Raw genomic sequence first — 25,951 nt, 5'->3', positions numbered from 1 at the left:
AGCCATAGTACACAGTACAGAGCAGACGAGAACCTTTTTACCTCACATACAGTATTAGGAACTTTAAAAAAAAAAATCCCCATTCATTATAAATTGAAGCAGCATCATGGCTCTTCACTTACTACCACTACTATACAGTACTGTATGGTAGTATATGGGTACCTTAAGAAAGAGGTGAGGGGGGGGGGGGGGGGGGGGGGGGAGTCACTTTATTGTGGCAAATGTGTACAGATGGTTCCCAGCATCCAGCCCGAAGCACACTACTCTGAGGACTCGGAGGAGGTGAGGGGAGGGAGCGGAGGAGCCACGTGATGCCGCCTCAGATGACGGCTAGGCGGCAGCAGCAGTACCGTACTTTGGAGGAGGCGAGGGGAGGGAGCGGAGGAGCCACGTGATGCCGCCTCAGATGACGGCTAGGCGGCAGCAGCAGCAGTACCGTACTTTGGAGGAGGCGAGGGGAGGGAGCGGGGGAACCACGTGATGCCGCCTCAGATGACGGCTAGGCGGCAGCAGCAGCAGTACCGTACTTTGGAGGAGGGGAGGGAGCGGAGGAGCCACGTGATGCCGCCTCAGATGACGGCTAGGCGGCAGCAGCAGCAGTACCGTACTTTGGAGGAGGCGAGGGGAGGGAGCGGGGGAACCACGTGATGCCGCCTCAGATGACGGCTAAGCAGCAGCAGCAGCAGCAGACCCGCCGCTTCCCGCACTCGTAATTGCTGCCTCTCCCACGCAGTGCGCTCCCACCCAGCACATTGAGAGCGCATTGAGAGCTCTCCATAAGGTTTTTACTGTTACCTATATGTTTTTATGTTACTCGGACCATGTTATTCGGACCATAAGACGCATATTCGGACCATAAGACGCATGTACTTTTCCCCCCATATTTTTTTGGAGAAAAAGTGCGTCTTATGGTCCGAAAAATACGGTACATTGAGATCCCAAGGTGCCACTGGAGGCACAAAAGGAGGCTGTATATGCAGTACCCCTTTTACAAAATGTCTGAACTTCAGGGACTGAAGCTAGTTCTTTTTGGAAGAAAATTGACAGGGCCGAAATTTGAACCTTAATGGACCCCAATTTCAGGCCCATAGACACTCCTGTTAGCAGGAAATGTAGGAATCGACCCAGTTGAATTTCCTCCGTCGGGCCTTACTGGCCTCGCACCACGCAACATATTTTCGCCAAATGCAGTGATAATGTTTTGCGGTTACATCCTTCCTGGCTTTGATCAGGATAGGGATGACTTCATCCGGAATGCCTTTTTTCCTTCAGGATCCGGCGTTCAACCGCCATGCCGTCAAACGCAGCCGCGGTAATTCTTGGGACAGGGTCCTTGCTGGAGCAGGTCCCTTCTTAGAGGTAGAGGCCACGGATCCTCCGTGAGCATCTCTTGAAGTTCCGGTTACCAAGTCCTTCTTGGCCAATCCGGAGCCACGAATATAGTGCTTACTCCTCTCCATCTTATCAATCTCAGTACCTTGGGTATGAGAGGCAGAGGAGGGAACACATACACTGACTGGTACACCCACGGTGTTACCAGAGCGTCTACAGCTATTGCCTGATGGTCCCTTGACCTGGCGCAATACCTGTCGAGTTTTTCCCAACGGTTTATAATCATGTGGAAGACTTCTGGGTGAAGTCCCCACTCTCCCGGGTGGAGGTCGTGTCTGCTGAGGAAGTCTGCTTCCCAGTTGTCCACTCCCGGAATGAATACTGCTGACAGTGCTATCACATGATTTTCCGCCCAGCGAAGAATCCTTGCAGCTTCTGCCATTGCCCTCCTGCTTCTTGTGCCACCCTGTCTGTTTACGTGGGTGACTGCCGTGATGTTGTCCGACTGGATCAACACCGGCTGACCTTGAAGCAGAGGTCTTGCTAAGCTTAGAGCATTGTAAATGGCCCTTAGCTTCAGGATATTTATGTGAAGTGATGTCTCCAGGCTTGACCATAAGCCCTGGAAATTCCTTCCCTGTGTGACTGCTCCCCAGCCTCGCAGGTTGGCATCCGTGGTCACCAGGACCCAGTCCTGAATGCCGAATCTGCGGCCCTCTAGAAGATGAGCACTCTGCAACCACCACAGGAGGGACACCCTTGTCCTTGGTGACAGGGTTATCCGCTGATGCATCTGAAGATGCGACCCGGACCATTTGTCCAGCAGGTCCCACTGGAAAGTTCTTGCGTGGAATCTGCCGAATGGTATTGCTTCGTAGGAAGCCACCATTTTACCCAGAACCCTTGTGCATTGATGCACTGAGACTTGGCTCGGTTTTAGGAGGTTCCTGACTAGCTCGGATAACTCCCTGGTTTTCTCCTCCGGGAGAAACACCTTTTTCTGGACTGTGTCCAGGATCATCCCTAGGAACAGAAGACGAGTCGTCAGAACCAGCTGCTATTTTGGAATATTGAGAATCCAATCGTGCTGCCGCAACACTACCTGAGATAGTGCTACACCGACCTCCAACTGTTCCCTGGATCTTACCCTTATCAGGGAATCGTCCAAGTAAGGGATAACTAAAATTCCCTTCCTTCGAAGGAATATCATCATTTCGGCCATTACCTTGGTAAAGACCCGGGGTGCCGTGGACCATCCATACGGCAGCGTCTGAACTGATAGTGACAGTTCTGTACCATAAACCTGAGGTACCCTTGGTGAGAAGGGTAAATTGGGACATGAAGGTAAGCATCCTTGATGTCCCGAGACATCATGTAGTCCCCTTCTTCCAGGTTCGCAATCACTGCTCTGAGTGACTCAATCTTGAATTTGAACCTCTGTATGTAAGTGTTCAAAGATTTTAGATTTAGAATCGGTCTCACCGAGCCGTCCGGCTTCGGTACCACAACAGTGTGGAATAATACCCCGTTCCCTGTTGCAGGAGGGGTACCTTGATTATCACCTGCTGGGAATACAGCTTGTGAATGGCTTCCAAAACTGTCTCCCTGTCAGAAGGAGACATCGGTAAAGCAGACTTTAGGAAACGGCGAGGGGGAGACGTCTCGAATTCCAATTTGTACCCCTGAGATATCACCTGAAGGATCCAGGGGTCTACTTGCGAGTGAGCCCACTGCGCGCTGAAATTCATTGAGACGGGCCCCCCACCGTGCCTGATTCTGCTTGTAAAGCCCCAGCGTCATACGGAGGGCTTGGCAGAGGCGGGAGAGGGTTTCTGTTCCTGGGAACTGGCTGATTTCTGCAGCCTTTTTCCTCTCCCTCTGTCACGGGGCAGAAATGAGGAACCTTTTGCCCGCTTGTCCACGAAAAGACTGCGCCTGATAATACGGCGTCTTCTCATGTTGAGAGGCGACCTGGGGTACAAACGTGGATTTCCCAGCTGTTGCCGTGGCCACCAGGTCTGAAAGACCGACCCCAAATAACTCCTCCCCTTAATAAGGCAATACTTCCAAATGCCGTTTGGAATCCGCATCACCTGACCACTGTCGTGTCCATAACCCTCTACTGGTAGAAATGGACAACGCACTTAGACTTGATGCCAGTCGGCAAATATTCCGCTGTGCATCACGCATATATAGAAATGCATCTTTTAAATGCTCTATAGGCAAAAATATACTGTCCCTATCTAGGGTATCAATATTTTCAGTCAGGGAATCCGACCACGCCAACCCAGCACTGCACATCCAGGCTGAGGCGATTGCTGGTCGCAGTATAACACCAGTATGTGTGTAAATACCTTTTAGGATGCCCTCCTGCTTTCTATCAGCAGGATCCTTAAGGGCGGCCATCTCAGGAGAGGGTAGAGCCCTTGTTCTTACAAGCGTGTGAGCGCTTTATCCACCCTAGGGGGCGTTTCCCAACGCACCCTAACCTCTGGCGGGAAAGGATATAATGCCAATAACATTTTAGAAATTATCAGTTGTTATCGGGGGAAAACCACGCATCATCACACACCTCATTTAATTTCTCAGATTCAGGAAAACTACAGGTAGTTTTTCCTCACCGAACATAATACCCCTTTTTGGTGGTACTCGTATTATCAGAAATATGTAAAACATTTTTCATTGCCTCAATCATGTAACGTGTGGCCCTACTGGAAGTCACATTTGTCTCTTCACCGTCGACACTGGAGTCAGTATCCGTGTCGGCGTCTATATCTGCCATCTGAGGTAACGGGCGCTTTAGAGCCCCTGACGGCCTATGAGACGTCTGGACAGGCACAAGCTGAGTAGCCGGCTGTCTCATGTCAACCACTGTCTTTTATACAGAGCTGACACTGTCACGTAATTCCTTCCAACAGTTCATCCACTCAGGTGTCGACCCCCTAGGGGGTGACATCACTATTACAGGCAATCTGCTCCGTCTCCACATCATTTTTCTCCTCATACATGTCGACACAAACGTACCGACATACAGCACACACACAGGGAATGCTCTGATAGAGGACAGGACCCCACTAGCCCTTTGGGGAGACAGAGGGAGAGTTTGCCAGCACACACCAGAGCGCTATATATATACAGGGATAGCCTTATATAAGTGTTTTTCCCCTTATAGCTGCTGTATCTTTAATACTGCGCGTAATTAGTGCCCCCCCTCTCTTTTTTAACCCTTTCTGTAGTGTAGTGACTGCAGGGGAGAGCCAGGGAGCTTCCCTCCAACGGAGCTGTGAGGGAAAATGGCGCCAGTGTGCTGAGGAGATAGGCTCCGCCCCCTTATCGGCGGCCTTATCTCCCGTTTTTCTATGTATTCTGGCAGGGGTTAAATGCATCCATATAGCCCAGGAGCTATATGTGATGCATTTTTTGCCATCCAAGGTGTTTTTATTGCGTCTCAGGGCGCCCCCCCCCAGCGCCCTGCACCCTCAGTGACCGGAGTGTGAAGTGTGCTGAGAGCAATGGCGCACAGCTGCAGTGCTGTGCGCTACCTTGTTGAAGACAGGACGTCTTCTGCCGCCGATTTTCCGGACCTCTTCTGTCTTCTGGCTCTGTAAGGGGGCCGGCGGCGCGGCTCTGGGACCCATCCATGGCTGGGCCTGTGATCGTCCCTCTGGAGCTAATGTCCAGTAGCCTAAGAAGCCCAATCCACTCTGCACGCAGGTGAGTTCGCTTCTTCTCCCCTTAGTCCCTCGATGCAGTGAGCCTGTTGCCAGCAGGTCTCACTGAAAATAAAAAACCTAAAACTAAACTTTTCTCGTTCGTGCACAAAAATCTAACTGGGGCTTGGAGGAGGGTCATGGGGGGAGGAGCCAGTGCACACCAGGTAGTTCTAAAGCTTTACTTTTGTGCCCAGTCTCCTGCGGAGCCGCTATTCCCCATGGTCCTTACGGAGTCCCCAGCATCCACTTAGGACGTTAGAGAAAAGGGGTTGAGAGACACAGGGGAGGGGAGAGTGGAAATAGTTGAAAAGTTGGGAGAAGACAGAGTAAAATACAAAACCTGTAACGCTGGGCACAATAGCTACTGTATAGCAAATGGCAGGACCAAAATATTAGTCATTACTATTGTTGCAGATTTGTATGGAGCCATATTGCTCCGCAGGACAGAACATGAGGAATTCTGCAGTCAGCCTTCGGACTGTCGGGATTCTGACTACCTGGATTTTGTACACAACACAGTCAGAAATCCTGCATCAAATGGCTGCCAGGCTTCAGACATCAAATCAAGTGATGCAATCACTACAAACCATCGGATCAAAACCATTTCATGGTATAACCATTGATGGTTTACTATGGTCTTATTGTGAGTTGGGAATAAAGAAAGAGCAAGTAACTGTACACTTTGGTAAAACAATGCTGCACTGTAGTTGGAGCAGACTTAAAATATGCAGAGAGATAGGTTTGAAAGAATGTGTCCAAACTGAAATGTAAATTGCAGCGTAAAAATGAAGCTTGTACCCCTAAAGGTTGAGACGCCTTCTGTTTGGTATTAGCACCACTCCCATCTGCACGAGGTGATTTTAATTAGTGAGAGGCATTGCTGTCTACATATTGAAAGTGCCACTATTATCGGTAAGTCGTTAATTGATTTAATGTGTTAGTATTAGGGATGTGACTGTGGATGGACCCACATTTTTGGCCAAACACGTGCTAAGAATCTCAGTTATATTATGTTAATTTGCAAAATTTATTATAATTATTTTGACTATCAGTATTTTAAGTGTTTGGCATGTGCACCTGCATTACCTTTTTCCTACATAGTACCACAAGTCTCAGCATGGTAGCACCTCTTAACATGTTTAAAATTAGGGTGTGAAGTTCATGTTCTCCCTTTTTTCAAAAAATAATGTTTTTTATCATTTGTGGCCTACATGAAAAAGCAGTCAGTATTTGGCCCCCATGCATTGCAACGGTATCCATTTGTAAAGTTACTAGCTCTTTCTTACTTTATTCCCAACTCAGAATTAGGCCCTAAGGGCCTAATTCCGCATGGATTGCTATTCAGAGAAATTGCATTTGTTCCCGACAGGAAGAAAAAACGCCCAGTGCAAAATTGCGAATGCATCGCAGTTCACTATCCACTTGCAGATGCATACACAATTTCCAAAACATTGAAGAATCTTTGCCGACTGAGCAAATGTGAGTAGGTCTGAGGCTGCCACTAATCTGCGACTGAGAGGGCCTAGAAGTGGTCTGCACTGACGTCAGACACCCTCCCCAAAATCACCTGGGCACACCTGCGTTTTTTCTGACACACCCAGGAAACGCCAAATAGAGAAACTTCTTGCAGCTGCAGCTCTCAGAGGGATGGAGGGTCCCTCTGTCTCACTGCACCCTCCACCAGTGTTTGCTGAGCTGCTGATCGGTAAGTACGGCAGGACCCCCGCACCTGTCGGTTGCAGACAATAGCAGCCACTGGGGAAGTGTAAATTAAACCCCCAGTGTCTACCTGGTGGTTGCAGGGCTGTAAAAAGGAATGTCGCAATCTATACAATGTTCCTATGGTGCTGGCCGCCCGATGTTCCAATATTTTTTTTAAAAAAAAAGATTTTATTTTTTTTTTTACAAATATCCAAACAAAAATAAAATTACTTATTTTTTTAATAAAAGCATTTTGGATAAGTTTAAATACAAGTTCTTCATCTAGTTCACTCATATAAACCCAACAATTTCTAGCAGGTTTTAGAAATAAAATTGTCAGTTAAGTGGTTAAAGTACCCAGCACGGCAGCCATCTAGGGCGCACTACATAGGTGACAGTGGGCAGTATGAGCACCTTACAGAAGCGTAACATGCAGTGAGTAGGAAGATGGTAGAACTTATGGGCGTGTCTCTAACTCCTAGATCATCTCCCCAATTCCCTCTCTCACCTAGTTCCTCTCTCCAAGCAGGGACACAGACATTTCGGATTGGGTCCCAGTGCAGATGGCGGTGGTAGTTTAAAGTTGGTGCAGTCCACGAGCCAATCTCAGCAGCCAAAGAGAAGCAGCTGCGTTGAGCCAGGCCATGGCTACTTCTGATTGACTGCTGGTCCGTGATCTGCCCTAGCTAATGATTAATGGCTTGTCCCTTCCTGCTGGGTGATCTATAGATCAGGGAACTGGCGGGTCCTCCAATCCCGCTCAGAAGTGAGAGAGATGCGCCCATGTGTCCTGCCAGTGCCCAGAGATGAGCAGGGATGCCATCAGGGCACTGGTGCTGTGCCTGGCACTGAGGTGCGCCTACCCCGGGGGTGCATAGAACGGGTTCAGTATGATTTGCTGGTGCATGGTATGCAGACAGTCAGAGTACAGACGCCGGCATCCTGAGAGTTGAAATCCTCACAGGGGGGAGGTAAGAGTGGCGTGCCAGGCAGCGACTATTCACAACCGGCGATCGCTTCATTAATTGCTTTGGCAATTTCACAGCAAAGGTGAGCATGGCTAAATCTGTACTTCTGAACAGTATTTTTTATGCAAAGGAATTGATAGAAAGTCGCAAATTAAGCATCACAATGTGTGGCTCGAAGGCTTGGTATGAACTGGACCTCAATTTTTTGGGGGGGGTTTTACTAAGTGGCACATAGAAGTTACAGAAAATGCCAGCGTCAGCATGAAGGGTACCCTAGCATTGTATTTTTGTAGCAATATTCATAGAAATACTACAAATATTTTTGGAAAGTTTCAGACGGGAGGCTTGGAGTCAGTGGCTTTAAGTGTAAGTGTATTTAGAAACATCTGTATTTTTGTCACCAATTAATGAAAATGTAAACACTGTTCAAACTTTAACTTGTATAAACTTACTTTCCTCCTGTTTGAGTAACTGTTGTCTGTAGGTTCACTCCACTCCCAACTCTTCTCATTGCAACCTGAACTCCAACAGGACCCAAATTCTGGTTTCGGCTGAGTACCTGAAAGTTATTTGTTAGATTTTAGGATCAGTTATTAAAATTATGGATTTGTTGGAATACAACAGGCTTTGAAGGAGATCCAGGCAGAGTAGCATTTTACCATACAGCCTATGGGGCACATACACTTTAGCCTCCGGGCTTGTGGTGCAGTCTCTTCTCCCGGAATTGAATAGCTTTGTGCAAATTCAATTAATGTGATCAGCCCTGAGGCAGTATTTAATGCTTATATCTGCTCAGACCCTCTATTAGATCTATTTTCCATGGATGCCTAATTCATGTCCACCACACATTTATTGGCCACATGGAATTCCTAGTGAGCCTATTATAAATACCGAAGGGCACAGCACCGCAGCATTTACTTGTAAAGTCTGCAATTGCAATTGTGAAGACTAGAACAAATCAGCATGGTTCCTGGTCCCACCAATGAACTCTGCTGCTGCCATTTACGGAACAGATATAGGCTTACTGGCAGTTGCAGCTGTGGACGTGGTTTTGCAAATTGCATTACATTTATGTGGGTATATTTCCTCTGGTATAGTACATGATTCCCTGTTATTTCACTAGCAAAACCAGGGCATTAAAACATTGTAAAGATCACAACTTCCCTGACAAATGATGACCTACAGTACTAACATACTGGACACTTACACTTTATCACGGTTGCCCTTTCCGCCGTCACATCACAATGGGAGCCATTTGCAGGAAGGGGGTGGGGGGCACCTGCATGAGTCTGTCCCAAGTTAGACATGCTCCCACTGCGCGTGTCTAACAAAGGACTGACCTTGAGCAATTTTTATATAGATAACTGGACAGCACAGCTCAATGTATGATGACAATGTATTATGCTGTACGATTGTGAATCTCTCTTATAGCAAACCGTATATTATATTTCAATACCTTTCCATTGACGGAAAATCCAGTAAAAACAAAGTTGACATCTTCTCCTTTTGTACAAATGTCATTTACTCCATCCACATGAAGGGGAACACTTGCTGGCTCTGCACAGAACAGAAAAACACATATGCTGATAGATGTATATAGTTTGTAGATTTCTTCTGAACTATGTAACAACTTTTTCAATATCAGCTGGTCCACAATGCTTGACTTAGGGGGTAATTCAGACATGATCGCTAGCAGGTGATTTTTGCACTGTTGCGATCAGATAGTCACCACCCACAGTGGGAGTGTATTTTAGCTGTGCAAGTGTGCGAACGTATGTGTAGCAGAGCTGTACAAACAGATCTTGTGCAGTCTCTGCGCAGCCCAGGACTTACTCAGCCGCTGCGATCACTTCAGCCTGTCCGGGACCGGAATTGCCATCAGGAACCCTCCCTGCAAAACGCTTGGACACGCCTGCAATTTTCCAACCACTCCCTGAAAACGGTCAGTTGCCACCCAGAAACGCCTTACGAACGCCCGTCAATCTCCTTGCGGACGCCCATGCGAACGGATCCGTCGCACAAACCCATCGCTGAACGCCAATCCGCTTTGTACCTGTGTGACGCGCCTGCGCATTGCGGTGCATACGCAGTTCGGACCTGATCGCAGGTCTGAATTACCCCCTTAATGCCTCAAATTACAATGGAAAGCAACAGTGTGCATGAGGAGACTGGTCTAACAATACGCTGCACCATTATAAACTGGGCTGTAAACGAAAAAGCACTTGCAAATACAACAGTCTCAAAGATACATACTTCCAACTGTAGCGCTTTGCTGGATTAGTATCAGTCTCTTTAACCATAAATGGAAAACCAACGAGGCCACGCAGATGAAATAACTATAACGATGGTTCAGTTAAAACAAATTGTTTATTCCGGCATTAACTGCTATACCACATCTAAATTTCGACCATATATACACTCATTAAAAACAACTAATATATGAAACATACTAACTCTAAAAACTCAAAACTGTTATTTTATAGGCAATTTAGCAATGTGTGCTATTTCCAACAGGAAGATTGCCCAGCGATGCTATTTATAAAATGTATCAGTGCTAATTTTAACAATTTCAATCGTTGTTATTAAATGGCCATTTCTATTTCTGCAGGCAGGATGGTTAATGGCATACAGCAGCTAACAATTCTTCTGGGTTTGTATTGTATAAATGCAAATAAAGATAGCAGGGGCTACCGGTATAAAGTTGAGTTCAGGCAAAACATGTATTTGACAGCACTGTTTCCACCTGGGACCAGTGGTGTCACAAGAGAGGTGCGGGGCTGCGGGCCGCACCCGAGTGTCGCCATCGGAAGGGGTGCCACCAAAGTTCCGGCTCTTCTGCAGCGACAGGAGCCAGGTGCTGCAGAGTGTTATTTTTCTTGCAGCACTCTGCTCCAGATGAAGAGCTGGCACACACACTGTCCAGTCTCCGGGTACAGCCAGCATCTCAGGGGATGCTGGACATGTCCCCGGAGTGACTATCCCCACGAAGCCACACCCCTTTTACATATGACACACTCCTTTTGGGCAGCCGCACCTCCGGCACGGGAATATAGCACAGAGCGCGCACCGGGTGTCACCACACCCAGTGACGCCTCTTCCTGAAACTAGTCCATTAAAGAGACTGGGAACCAAGGAATATAGTGATGTTATCCGCTGTTGTTTCTCAATTATTATCACTATTGCATACTCACAGCACCAGTCCATCCCGCTGATGTTCATTCAAAATGTGGCACAGAGTGTATGATTAGTGTATGGATGCAGTCTCCCTTTGGCCACCTGTAATCCAATAGCTAACATATGTGCAGATGAGCTGCTTACCCGAGCGGCCTCGGGTATCGGAGGTTTGGCCGCTGTGATTATATGCTGTGTTGGGCCACGCTGGCCTTCAATGGTGCATGGCAAAACGGAGTCCTAGTTTCGTCAAGCTCACGTGACTATTTCAGTAGGAGTTCATTCATCATAAAGCAAAGAGCACAGCATAATTTCAGTTGAAACTTTCTGTGATGCCAATGGAAAGGTCTCTTTAGAAAATGTATTAATATGTACAGAGTATCGCAAGTCAAACATTTCCCTCCTCCTAAGCAATCCATCCACTATCACCAAGCAGATGGGCAAAAGAACATATTAGAATATGCACAGTTAGCATAATGGTTAGCATTACTGACTCACTGCACTGAGGTCCTAGATTCGATTCCCACTAAGGCCCTGTATAGAGTTTGCATGTTCTCTCCATATTTGCCAAGCTTTCTTCTGCTTTCCACCCACAATCCACAAACAAAAGCAGCTATACATTTTGATGAAGTCTGTCTTGCTTGCAGACTCCAAAACTAGGGATAATCCTCAAATGCACGCTGTCTTGAGCTACTGCTGATCCCACAGCCTTCTAAAGCATCCAGTACTGCCCAAAACCACTGTGGGCCTGATTCTGAGTCAGACGTAGTGCTGATGCTGGATTCAGTGGAATGATTTATTCTTCTGTGCACGCTTACAGATTGTCAGGGAGGTGGCTAAGTGGACGTACGGATATAGTCCATCTTATAGGCGTGCTATGGAAGTGTCTCGGGCGTGTTGCTGATGGTGGTTGCAGAATCGTTCCCAGAGGAGGCCGTATTCAGATAATCTGCACCTGCCATAGGGCTGGTACATATTTTGATGGTGGGTCTAAAGACACACAAAGCAGTATTTCAGCGTATACGGGTACTGAAATTGGGTGTCTCAGTGCTTTCACATTCAGACGCATGCCTGTACACCGGGAGAGGGCCGTATCAGTCACAGACTCATCTACAGCAACAGATGCTAAAGCTGTCGTAGTCCCTGTGTTCTGTCCCTAAACCGAAAGTTTCATGTACTGAAGACATTAAGCAAGCACCAAGAAAGCAGTTCTGAAAGTATAGTCACGCACCGGTATTATAGCTACATATTAAAGCACATAAAGAGATTTCAGAAGGATTGTGCCAGGCCTCTAAAGTGCTGTGGGATTTGATGATTACATCTAACTCATGCAAATAGGTGAAACTAGGGAATGTAAAACATAAACACACTATGCCACAGGGACATGAACGCTGCTATTATAGCGATCAAACAGCAACTTACCAAAACTCCACCCTAGGGGAGGCTCAATCTTAAGAACAAAATCCCCCTAGAAGAATAAAAGATAAAATTAACTGCGATTAGCATTATGATGTTGTAAATTCTCACCGTAACGAATAGCAGGCACATCCAGATGCTGGCATTAGTTTACTATTAACAGATGCAATGTAATGAACAAGTTCTTTCCCTCTTAGGCACTTACAAATGACAGACATCATCTTAAGAGGAAACTAACAATTATTCAGGAAGCCTGGCATTGCTGCAACAGGTGTTTATGTCATTCAGATGATAGGATGTATTTATTTTCTGTGGCATTTGTAATCCAGACAAACCTGTTGACTTTTTAAAGGGCTGAACACTTTTACAAAAGTGAGTGAGTGGGTGATTGAGTGAGTGTGTCTGCATACGTATGCGTTTGCACGCGCGTGCGTGTGTCTATTTTTATTATTTTATTTATTACACACACAGGTCTAAGACTGATTGTAGCTATTAATTAATTATTTTGGTGCATTTTAAGCCGGAATGGGAGTAAATGACAATTGGCCATTTACTCCCAAACAATGGAAAACAGACAAAAATGGACGGTCAGACAAATTGGTTAAATCCATTTGACATAACCAATTTATCCAAACGACCATTTTTGCCCATTTTCCGGCTTTTGACAGCAAATTGTTCATTCGTTTGCTCCCAGACATTGCCAGATTTTCGTTCCAACCAGAAAAATTGGACAGATAATCTTATAGTGTGTATCCATATTGATTTTTTTTGCTGACACGCCTCTCCATCTATCCTTTTAATAATCTGCCATATACATTACGGCAGACTATACTATGTATTTTAAATCTGCTACTGTCGATTAAAGGACTTAAGTAAATAACTACATCAGATAATACAAATATGTAATAAATCAAGTCACAATAGGATTAATTACCATATGTGGGCGTGTGAATTACTGTCACAATTAGGAGTGCAGACTTAAGCAATAGTGTATTATAAGTTACAAGAAGGTAGTGAGTACAATACAAGTATATACAGGGTTACTATAAAGATATAGACTCTTTCAATATTTTATATAAACCAAAGTATTATTGATATAGTCAAAATACTTACATGGATATGTAGTATATGTCTATACGTTTCTATGACTAAGTTACAAATGATCTATGTGAGTGTTTTGTCACACGACAGATATCAATACAATAATCCAATGCATTCAAAACACACCGGAGCATGCCCACGTCAACACTAGCAACAGCTGCTGTGATGCGTTGCTTCAGATCGTTTACACTTACAGGAAGTGGAGGGACAAAAAAAAAAAAAAAATCACAGCTGGGATGAAAGTTTTTACGACTGCAGCTGTTCGTGACATCAGCATCGGGTGAGCGGCCATTACGTCATGTAAACAAAATGGATGCTACACCGGTAGAGAAGGCTTTTTGTGTGCTAGAATTAGTGAAAACAAACTCTGTTACTGTTATACAGCGGCATTTTAGAACAAGATATAGGAAACCTCCACCTACAAAGCAGTCCATCTACAACTATATAGCAAGAAATTTATGGACACTGGTTGTTTATGCAAAAGGGAAAAGTTTTGGGAGGTCACCTCTATCACAGGAACAAGTGGCTCGTGTCCGTGAGATCTACATGTGCATTGATATGTGTTGTGTGACGAAAGGCTCACACGTACAACATTTGAAACTTAGTTACACAAACTTACAGACATATACTACATACAGTATCCATGTAAGTATTTTAACCATATCAATACTTTGGTTTATATAAAACATTGAAATTGTCTACTTATTTTATTCTAACACTGTATTTTGGATTTAGTATAAAGCAACTGTGAAATTTATGGAGAAGATTGGGGCTTCTACAGCAAAGTCATCTTAGAGGACCAGCGCATTCTTTAGTATAAATAATGCCGCTTTCACATGGCAATGCCGGATTGCACCCGGGAATTGGAAACAGGTCCTTCCTGGGTGCGACCTGGCACTGGAACCTTTCACATTGGCTTCCCGACCCAGCAATATGCCAGGTCGGGTTGCCATAGAGGGCGGTGCGGGGGGGGGGGGCAGGGCCGGCATCAGGGGCGGAGGCGGCTTTGGGAGAGGAGATCATCTCTACGCCGCCTCTGTCTATGCTGTGAACGGGTCCCGGGTTGCATCGACCTGGCAACCGGTTCACACTGCAGCTGACCCGGTAATAACCCTGCTTTGTTCCTGGGTTGATTACCCGGTCAGGCAACCTGGGAATTTGCCAGTGACCCCTTTAACACCGCACAGCAACCTCCGTCGACTGGGCAATATTCCAGATCAATATCGGGTTATTTATGCAGTGCGAAAGGGGTATAAATGATTAAGGGTACATACGGCTGCCAGTGCTGGCAGTTCAGCTCACACCCCCCAGGAGTGGTGAGCTGAAATAAGTGAAAAGTAACCCATTTGAGTGCTCAAACCAAACTTTTTCAAGTCACGCCCATTTAGTTTGGTTGGGTTTAGCGACTTTATATGGCTAAACCCAATGTCTCTGGGCGCGACAAGCGCGATAAATAAGCATAGCTGAATATCACCCCCAGACAGGAGATCAGGAAATTAATGTCACCCATTAAGTTTAAGAAAGCGCTGATACATTAAAGAGGAGGTGGAAGAGACCGTTGGAGATGTGAGAGATCAGGGGAGGAGAAGTAGATTTGTGTATCATCAGCATAAAGATGGTACAAGAGGCTGAAGGAGCTGAAGAGATCACCAAGGAAGGAAGTGTAGAATGGTGCCACGGACAGAGCCTTGTGGAACTCCACCAGGTAGAAAGAGAGATAAGGCTCTAGACACATACAAGGAATGGTTAGAAACGTAGAAGGACAGCGTCACAGAGCCCTAGAGAATATACGGTTTGAAAGTGTAGAGGCTGGTCACTTGCATCAGAGGCAGCCAACAGGACAAGGAGGATAAGGATGGGAAATGACACTTGGATTCAAAGGGGAGAAAGTCATCAGTGAACACTGCAAGAGCAGTTTCTGTGGAGCACAGGGAGCGAAAGCCAGATTGAAGCGGGAATGGGAGGACAGGAAAGTGGACAGATGTCGGAAGGGGAGGCAATCAACAGAGCGCCTGTCGGGATCCCGGCGGTCACAATGCCGACGCTGGCATCCCGGCAGGCCGAGAAATGCTGCCACGAGAATACCGGCACCACAGGCTTCTCTCTCCCTGTAGGTGTCCACACACCCATAGAGGAAGAATAAATCATGTGGCGAGCACAGGGAGCCATCGTGCCCACAGCGTGGCGAATGCAGCGAGCCCACAAGGGGCTTTCTATCGCTCATCCCACTGCCGGCATATTGGTGGCCGCGATCCCGCTGTCGGGATCATGACAGCTGAGATCCCAGCCTCCTGTAAAAGGTATGTATTCCGTTAGAAGACAAGATGCTCCACAAGCAGTGAAGCAAAGGGTAAGAAAGTGGATGAAAGGATCCAGAGAGGAGGAGTTGCTTTTTTTTTTTTTTTTGGGGGGGGGGGAGGGGGTTGGAATGCAAATGACAAGGGCATAATTCATATAGCACTGACATTATGCAGCTCTACATATAAAATATATTAATTCACATAAATCCCTACCTGAGAGGAACTTGTGCATTCCTCTACCACAGGCACATGTATACACACATTAAGCTCAGTGTCAAAGGAAGCAATTATTATACTAGTGTGTTTAATACTGACAAAAACCCATCAGTATACAAGGAGAACATACAAACTCCAGGCAGATGGTACCTTGGTCAGGATTGATGGCACATGGGGAAAGTTACTGTCCCCCGTAATGCCTAAACATCAAAATATATATCTGAACTAATACTGAGATAAACAGTGTTAGCTCATAGTGACATTTACTTTAGCATATACTACTACAAGCCAAAGGTCACTTACCTTGTCATAAAGAGGAATCATAAAATATCCATTATTAGGAGCACAGTCTGTCTGGTATTTCAATGTGCCTTGCTTGGTGTACAACTTAATCTAAAAATCAAAACACGATAGCAGTTTAAATTAGGAAATGTCTTGCTGACATCTGAAACAATATGAAGCAAATGAGTTTAGTAAAAAATAAGATTTTAAACCTACCGGTAAATCTTTTCTCCTAGTCCGTAGAGGATGCTGGGTACTCCGTAAGGACCATGGGGTATAGACGGCTCCGTGCGGAGACATGGGCACTGTAAAGCTTTAGAATGGGTGTGCACTGGCTCCTCCTTCTATGCCCCTCCTCCAGACCTCAGTTAGGACTGTGCCCAGAATAGACTGACAGTATGAGGAAAAGGATTTTGTTATCTAAGGGCGAGATACACACCAGCCCACACTATACACACCGTAGAACATGGTATACAATAACCAGTTAACAGCATGAACAAAACAGCATCAGCCATAGGCCGATCTCAACTGTAACTTAACCCCTAAGTATGCAATTACTATATACCAGTCTTGCAGAAATTGTCCGCACTGGGACGGGCGCCCAGCATCCTCTACGGACTAGGAGAAAAAGATTTACCAGTAGGTTTAAAATCTTATTTTCTCTTACGTCCTAGAGGATGCTGGGGACTCCGTAAGGACCATGGGGTTTATACCAAAGCTCCAGAACGGGCGGGAGAGTGCGGATGACTCTGCGGCACCGACTGAGCAAACACGAGGTCCTTATCAGCCAGGGTATCAAACTTGTAGAACTTAGCAAAAGTGTTTGACCCCGACCAAGTAGCTGCTCGGCAAAGTTGTAATGCTGAGACGCCTCGGGCAGCCGCCCAAGAAGAGCCCACCTTCCTAGTGGAATGGGCCTTTACTGAATTTGGTACCGGCAATCCAGCGGTAGAATGAGCCTGCTGAATCGTGTTACAGATCCAGCGAGCAATAGTCTGCTTAGATGCAGGAGTGCCAACCTTGTTGGCTGCATACAGGACAAAGTGCCTCTGTTTTCCTAACCATAGCCGTTCTGGCTAAATAAATCTTTAAGGCCCTGACTACATCAAGGGACTCCGCAGTATATATAAGTACTCTGCCAGTCTTATTTGAGGTATATTTATGCTGCCCAGGGCGCCACCCCTGCGCCCTGCACCCTTACTGTGGCGCCTGTGTGTGTGAGCTGGGAGCAATGGCGCGCAGCGTTTCCACTGCGTGTTACCTCATGAAGATCTGAAGTCTTCTGCCGCCTTTGAAGTCTTCTTTCTTCTTATACTCACCCGGCTTCTATCTTCCGGCTCTGTGAGGAGGACGGCGGCGTGGCTCCGGGACGAACGGCGAGGGTGAGACCTGCGTTCCGACTCTCTCTGGAGCTAATGGTGTCCAGTAGCCTAAGAAGCAGAGCCTATCATTTAAGTAGGTCTGCTTCTCTCCCCTCAGTCCCACGAAGCAGGGAGCCTGTTGCCAGCAGTGCTCCCTGAAAATAATAAACCTAACAAAAGCTTTTTCAGAGAAACTCAGGAGAGCTCCCCTGCAGTGCATCCAGTCTCCACTGGGCACAGGAACTAACTGAGGTCTGGAGGAGTTGCATAGAGGGAGGAGCCAGTGCACACCCATTCTAAAGCTTTACAGTGTCCATGTCTCCTGCGGAGCAGTCTATACCCCATGGTCCTTACGGAGTCCCCAGCATCCTCTAGGACGTAAGAGAAACTACTATGGTTAATAGATGTACACATGGTATCCGGTTTTTAGGTCGCCATAGTCAAAAGGTCGACAGTCAATAGGTCTATATGGTCAAAAGGTCGACACAACATATGGTTGACATGAGTTTTTTTCTTTTCATTTTTTTTATTTATTTTTATTTATTTCATACTTATGATTCTTAATTTATACTTTACTATTTATACTTTACTATCCACGCGGACTACGATTGGGAACGGTAACCTGTGGCGAGCGCAGCGAGTCACACTGCCTGAAGCATGGCGAGTGAAGGAAGCCATGAGAAGGGACGCGGTACACTTATTGGGGGTCCATGTGCTTAAAGTTAAAAATGAACACTCCAAAAACCTAAAGAAAATCATGCCAACTTTTTTATGTGTCGATCATTTTCGGGTCGGTCTTGTGAAGTCGACCTAGATACTGTCAACCTTATTACTGTTGATCTAATGAACCATACCTGTACAAACACCCTTAATGACACTTATTTTACTCAAAATGATGAGAGCTAAAGTGAGGAGCATTTCAAAAGAAAGACTATCAATATATACACTGTGTAATGTTCCCACTGTCCTGTCCCATACAGAAGCCGCACACCTCTTTTGACTATTTTGAGACAACCATATGTACTGTAACCAAAAAGAGATAATCATTCAATTTAAAACACATAGCAAATCCTCTTAGAGAAAGATTCTCAGCTACAGCGAGAAATACACAAATATACAGTATATAATTGAAAAATAGTTATATCCCAGGCAATGAGTGAGGGTGCTGTTATTAAAAGAGAACTATCACTGAATAAGCTGGGAGCACTGTATTACAGTAATGAGAAAATAGAATTTTGGTTACCTACCGGTAAATCCTTTTCTCGTAGTCCGTAGAGGATGCTGGGGTCCACATTAGTACCATGGGGTATAGACGGGTCCACCAGGAGCCACTGGCACTTTAAGAGTTTGAGAGTGTGGGCTGGTTCCTCCTTCTATGCCCCTCCTACCAGACTCAGTCTAGAAACTGTGCCCGAAGAGATGGACATCTTCGAAGGATTTAACACAGATAGTGGCGAGATTCATACCAGCTCACACATACAAACACATCAAACTAATTAGCTTGAAACATTCAGCAACTGCTGAAACATTACTTACCAAGTAACAATGCAGTACGTAACTAAACAAAGTTGTACTGAACCAGATAACAATCGCAGGAAAACGAAGCGCTGGGCGAGCGCCCAGCATCCTCTACGGACTAGGAGAAAAGGATTTACCGGTAGGTAACCAAAAACCTATTTTCTCTTACATCCTAGAGGATGCTGGGGTCCACATTAGTACCATGGGGATATAACAAAGCTCCCAGAACAGGAGGGAGAGCGCGGAGGCTCCTGCAGAACTGATTGACTGAACTGCAAATCATCAGAGGCCAAAGTATCGAACTTGTAAAACTTTGCAAACGTGTTCGACCCAGACCAAGTTGCAGCTCGGCAAAGTTGCAATGCCGAGACACCCCGGGCAGCCGCCCAGGAAGACCCCACCTTACGAGTAGAGTGGGTCTTAACAGATTTTGGACACGGCAGTCCTGCCGTAGAATAAGCGTGCTGGATAGTGAACCGAATCCAGCGAGAAATAGTCTGCTTAGAAGCAGGACACCCAATTTTCTTGGGATCATATAAGACAAACAGAGTCCGACTTTCTGTGACGAGAAGTTCTCTTCACATATATCTTCAGAGCCCGCACAACATCCAAGGACTTTGATGTATTGAGGAGTCAGTAGCCACTGGCACCACGATAGGTTAGTTGATATGAAATGCAGACACAACCTTCGGAAGAAACTGCTGACGTGTCCGGAGCTCAGCTCTATCTTCGTGGAAGATCAAGTAAGGGCTTTTACAAGATAAAGCCCCCAATTCTGACACGCGTCTAGCAGAACCTAAGGCCAACAACGTGACCACCTGACCATGTAAGAAATTTGACCTCAACCTCCTGTAGAGGCTCAAACCAATCTGACTGGAGGAACTGCAACACCACGTTAAGGTCCCAAGGCGCCGTAGGCGGTACAAAGGGAGGTTGGATGTGCAGAACTCCCTTCAAAAAAGTCTGAACCTCAGGGAGGGCAGCCAATTGTTTCTGAAAGAATGGATAGGGCCGAAATCTTGACCTTCACAGAACCCAATCTCAGGCCCATATCCACACCTTCTTGCAGGAAGAGGAGAAAACGTCCGAGTTGAAACTCCACTGCAGAAAATTTCTTGGATTAACACCAAGAGACATATTTCTTCCAAATACGATGGAAATGTTTAGACGTTACCACTTTCCTAGCCTGTATCAGGGTAGGAATGACCTTCTTCTGATTGCCCTTCCGAGCAAGTATCAGGCGCTCAACTTCCATGCCGTCAAACGTAGCCGCGGTAAGTCTTGATAGGCGAACGGCCCCTGCTGCAGCAGGTCCTCCCAAAGAGGAAGAGGCCTTGGTTCTTCTTGCAGTAGATTCAGAAGGTCCGCGTACCAAGCCCTTCTCGGTCAGTCTGGAGCAATGAGGATCGCTTGAACCCTTGTTCTCCTTATGAGCTTTAGGATTCTTGGGATGAGTGGGAGTGGTGGAAACACGTACACTGACTGGAACACCCCAAGAGACACCAGGGCGTCCACTGCCACTGCTTGTGGGTCCCTCGAACTGGAACAATAACACCAAAGCTTCTTGTTGAGACGAGAGGCCATCATGTCTATTTGGAGTAACCCGCAAAGGTCTGTTATTTCCTTTAACACCTCCAGATGGAGACCCCACTCCCCTGGATGGAGATCGTGTCTGCTTAGGAAGTCTGCTTCCCAGTTGTCTACTCCCGGAATGAAGATGGCTGACAGCGCCAACGCGTGTTTTTCTGCCCAGTAGAGTATTCTTGTCACCTCTGACATTGCCACTCTGCTCTTCGTTCCGCCCTCTCGGTTTATGTAAGCTACTGTTGTTACGTTGTCCGACTGCACTTGAATGGCCCGATTTCTTAGAAGAGGGGTCGCCTGAAGAAGACCGTTGTAGACGGCTCTTAGTTCCAGGATGTTGATGGGCAGGCCGGCTCCAGACTTGACCACAGTCCTTGGAAAGTTACTCCTTGAGTGAGTGCTCCCCAGCCCCGAAGTTTTGCATCCGTGGTTAGAAGGACCCATTCCTGAATCCCGAACCTGCGGCCCTCCAGAAGGTGAAGTAATTGTAACCACCAGAGAAGCGAAATCCTGGCCTCCGGCGACAGACAAATTCTCTGGTGCATGTGGAGATGAGATCCCGATCACTTGTCCAGAAGATCCAGTTGGAAGGTCCGAGCGTGGAACCTCCCATACTGGAGAGCCTCGTAAGAGGCCACCATCTTTCCCAACAGGCGAATGCATTGATGAACCGACACCCGGGCTGGCTTCAGGACATCCCGGACCATAGACTGTATCACCAACGCCTTTTCCTGCGGAAGAAACACCTTCTGCACTTCTGTGTCCAGGGTCATTCCCAGAAAAGACAACCTCTGGGTTGGTTCCAAATGTGACTTTGGAAGGTTCAGAATCCAACCATGACTCTTGAGGAGGCGTGTTGTGAGAACAATGGACTGCAGTAGCTTCTCCTTGGACGATGCCTTTATAAGCAGATCGTCCAGATATGGAATGATGTTCACCCCTTGTTTGCGGAGGAGAACCATCATCTCTGCCATCACCTTGGTAAACACCCTTGATGCGGTGGAGAGGCCGAATAGCAGGGCCTGGAACTGGAAATGACAGTCCAGCAATGCAAAACGGAGATAAGCCTGATGCGGCAGCCATATCGGAATGTGGAGGTACGCATCCTTGATATCCAGGGATACCAGGAATTCCCCCTCTTCCAGACCTGATATCACCGCCCTGAGTGACTCCATCTTGAACTTGAACTCCTTTAGAAAGGGGTTCAATGATTTTAGGTTCAGAATGGGCCTGACCGAACCATCCCGTTTCGGTACCACGAAAAGGTTTGAATAGTAAACTGTGGCCTGCGCAGGAGGAGGAACTGGCACAATGACCTGTGCCTCCACCAGCTTTTGTAGTACAGTGCTGTCTGTCAACAGAGCTGGTAAGCCTGATTTGAAAAAACGATGAGGGAGACTTTGAAATTCCAGCCTGTATCCCTGCGATACAATATCTATCACCCAGGGATCCAGGCCGGACGATACCCAGATGTGACTGAAGTGTCTGAGTCTCGCTCCCACCGGCCCCACCTCCAGGACGCGCAGTCCACCGTCATGCGGAGGACTTTGGCGTACTTGAATCAGGCTTTTGTTCCTGGGAACCTGCAGCGGCAGGTTTCTTGGACTTAACTCAACCTCCCCTAAAGAAGGTGTTGGACGGTCTGGCCTTTCTAGGCTTGTTAGGCCGAAAGGACTGTGTTGCAGATGAAGAGGATTTCTTCGGAGCAGGTGCTGCTGAGGGAAGAAACGGAGGAGACTTACCCGCTGTAGCCGTGGATATCCACGCGTCTAGAGCTTCCCCAAAGAGAGCCTGACCTGTATAGGATAGGGATTCCACACTTTTTCTGGATTCCGCGTCGGCCGACCACTGGCGCAGCCACAGTCCCCAACAAGCTGAAGCAGACATGGAAGAGATTCCCGCAGCCATGGAACCCATGTCTTTCATGGATTCTACCATAAAACCGACCACTTTACTATAGCCTTTGCAATCCATGCACTAGCAATAGTGGGACGTAGTATGGCCCATGAAGGAGTGTACATTGATTTAAGTGTGTTATCAATTTTTCGATCAGCCGGCTCCTTTAAGGCGGTAGATCCTGGAACAGGCAAAACCACCTTCTTTGAGAGTCTGGACACAGATGCGTCAACAATCCGCGGGTTTTCCCATTTTTTTCTCTCCTCCTTAGGGAAAGGAAACGCCACCTGTACCCTTTTAGGGACCTGGAATTTTTTCTCAAGGTTTTCCCATGCTTTCTCAAATATAGCATTCAAATCCTTTGACGCAGGGAAGGTTAGCGAGGCTTTTTTATTTTCAGTGAAAAAGGCCTCCTCAACCTGTTCAGGTGTGGTATCATTAATATTCAACACATCCCTGATAGCCTCTATTATCAATTGCACCCCTTTTGCAAGAGATGCGGACCCCCGCAACACATCCCCATCACCATCTGTGGTGTCAGAATCGGTATCCGTGTCGTCTTGTGTGACATGCACAAGCGCACGCTTATGGGGGTATATAGCGGAGCGTCCTGAGGTACCAGAAACCGGCCATACTGCCATAGAGCTCTGTAATACCTGGGTTGCAGATTCATTACTTGCAACCCTGTCAGAAATCTGAGAAATCCAAGATTTGATAGAGGAAAACCACTCAGGCTCCCTTGCTGGTATATGTGCTAAACTAGTGCTATCCTGATTACATGGAATGGGATCATCCTGGGAGGACAATACCTCTGCAGAATATGACACAGTGTCCCTGGACATAGCTAAAGGAGACCACCAAACACTCTACACACACAGGTGAGGGCAGACAGAGTTTCCCCCCCCCCCCCCCCCAAGAATGGCAAGAGACACACACAGATTGGAACCAACCCACACACAGCGCTTTTACCAAAGGGAGACCCCTTGTCAGCGCTGACTGTGCACCTTAATAAGACACACAGTCGTATTACAGCCTCCCCCCCCTTCTACAACACCCTGGCACCGTTTACAGATAACTGGAGTTGCTGTGGAGGGACCTGATACTCCTTCTCAGCGCTGTGCAGGCAGGAAAATGGTGCTGAAACGATGCCGGGTCCGCTCTGAGAAGCTCCGCCCCCTTAATGGCACTGTCTTCCCGCTCTTCATGGATTATACTGGCCTGAGGAATTATTGCTGGCTGAGATCCGGGGACCCCGACAGGCTTCTGGACCAGTGTAGGGTGTCGCGCTGGCTCAGGGCGCCTCTCACAGCGCCGAACCTCGTACCGCTGAGCCATCCCCGAAGCGCAGTTAATACTGCGCTCCTACCCTGTGCCGCCATCTTCACACCGACCCCCACTTGCTAGGGGGGTCGGTGTCTCACTCGCCACCGATTCTTCAGCTTTGCAAGGGGGTGGCGGCATGCTGCTGGGGCGAGCAGTCCCCTGTGGCGGAGAACGATCATAACCCTCTGGAGCTCAGTGTCCAGTCAGCGGAGCCAGTGGCTCAGACCCCGCAGGGCGGACACTGCTCCCCCATCAGTCCATCGCTGCAAAGAGGCTGTTGCCAGCAGCCTCCCTGTAAAATAATAAACTCTAAAAAAAAAAATATTTACCAGGAAAACTCAGGAGAGCTCCCCTAGCTGTGACCGGCTCCTCCAAGCACATTTTCTAAACTGAGTCTGGTAGGAGGGGCATAGAGGGAGGAGCCAGACCACACTCTCAAACTCTTAAAGTGCCAATAGCTCCTGGTGGTCCGGTCTGGGACTGAGGGTCGACAGCACAAAGGTCGACACACCTTAGGTCGACGCCAATTGGTCGACACACCTTAGGTCAACATGGACAAAAGGTCGACATGGACAAAAGGTCGACAGGAACAAGGTCGACATGGAAAAAGGTCGACATGGAAAAAGGTCGACATGAGTTTTTTATGGTTTTTTGGTGTCGTTTTCTTCGTAGAGTGACCGGGAACCCCAATTAGTGCACCGCTTCGCTCGCCATGCTTCGGGCATGGTGCCTTCGCTCTGCTACCGCTTCGCTCGGCACACTTTACCGTTCCAATCGTAGTCCACGTGGATCGTTAAGTATGAAAAGGTTCAAAAAAAGAAAAAAATCGTGAAAAACTCATGTCGACCTTTTTCCGTGTCGACCTTGTTCCTGTCGACCTTATGTCCATGTCGACCCAAGGTGAGTCGACCAATTAGCGTCGACCTTTGTGCTGTCGACCTGGAGTCCGGATACCGTCCCGTCTATACCCCATGGTACTAATGTGGACTCCAGCATACTCTAGGACGTAAGAGAAATAATCATAAAACACATGGAAGAAAGTGAAGACTGGGCTCAAGGACATTAATCAGATAGAGCATTATGTCCCTTGCTGCTGTGAAAGCCCTAGCTACTGTGATTGAATCCTGACCACTATTGCATTTATGTGCACAATGCCAGCATGGAGTGTACAGATATAATGTATAGCTGTGTGTACAGTATGTTTCTCCTGTCACTAGTAATAAGCAGTATAACAGCTGCCTCTGACACAGGTGACACAGGAGATCAGGGCTATGGGGTGCAGGACGGGAATGAATGAGAGGATGAGGCCTGTCCCAGAAGAAGGAGGTGCCCCATGGGAGTAGTCACCCTCCCCCACGGCAGCCTACCCCCAGCATACCTACCTCAATCAGAGAATAGTTAATATCCACGTCAGATTTTACGAATCCCCCGCAGCCTACCACGATGTCATCAGCTCCCCGCACCCAGCCCAGGCACAGGGCGCAGAGCACCGTCCATAACTCCCGTACGTGCATTTTTCCACTTCAACCGGAGGCCGCTGTTTCCCTTCTTCCCACGGAGCGGAGAGCACGCTGGCTGCTGCTACCGGCCTGCCCCGACCTTCCTGCTGCTGCAGCTGACGGGACGGTGGTGCGCATGCGTAAGCCTGCCTGGCTCAGTTGGACTGGTAGTTTGGCATGTTGTCATGGGCACGATACTATAGAGAACACATTTCAGTGATGTGCTGCCATCTAGTGACAGGAGGACTAATTATACTTGTGTGAACACATCAATAATCAATAAAATATAATAGTAGGCAACAGTTCAAGTGTACGCGGTAATCAGGGACGGTTCTAGGCCTTGTGGCACCCAGGGCAAAAGTTTCCTTTGCGCCTTCCCCCACATTAAATAGGTTTAGTGCTCATTGCCATACTTGCCTACCTGACCCTCTCCATGAGGGAGAAAATGCTCTGTTCCTGGACTTTTCTGGTAATGTATGAATGCCATCACCTGTGGTGAAACGGTTGGTTCTAAATCGGAGTGGGAGAAGGGACCTTCTGACTTCACTAGGGGAGAAGACACGTCACCAG

General features: G+C 47.3%; 1 protein-coding gene across 1 annotated transcript in view; it reads right to left on the bottom strand.

The window, feature by feature from the left end:
* The window catches only part of LOC134945224 (BOS complex subunit NOMO3-like), a 180,871-nt gene extending 155,168 nt beyond the window's left edge, over window positions 1–25,703 (bottom strand). Inside the window, exons 1-5 of the mRNA XM_063934381.1 lie at window positions 25,265–25,703; window positions 16,222–16,311; window positions 12,308–12,353; window positions 9,171–9,271; window positions 8,167–8,273 (exon numbers count right to left, since the gene is read on the bottom strand). Of these exons, the coding sequence (XP_063790451.1) occupies window positions 8,167–8,273; window positions 9,171–9,271; window positions 12,308–12,353; window positions 16,222–16,311; window positions 25,265–25,396 (476 nt within the window). The 5' untranslated portion in view covers window positions 25,397–25,703. The remainder of the gene's footprint in view (window positions 1–8,166; window positions 8,274–9,170; window positions 9,272–12,307; window positions 12,354–16,221; window positions 16,312–25,264) is intronic.
* Between the last annotated feature and the right edge of the window lie 248 nt (window positions 25,704–25,951).

The sequence above is a fragment of the Pseudophryne corroboree genome, chromosome 7 (genome assembly GCF_028390025.1).
Source record: "Pseudophryne corroboree isolate aPseCor3 chromosome 7, aPseCor3.hap2, whole genome shotgun sequence".
NCBI lineage: Eukaryota > Metazoa > Chordata > Amphibia > Anura > Myobatrachidae > Pseudophryne > Pseudophryne corroboree.
Note: the sequence above shows the minus strand (reverse complement) of the source record. Positions and strands in the feature narration are given on the sequence as shown.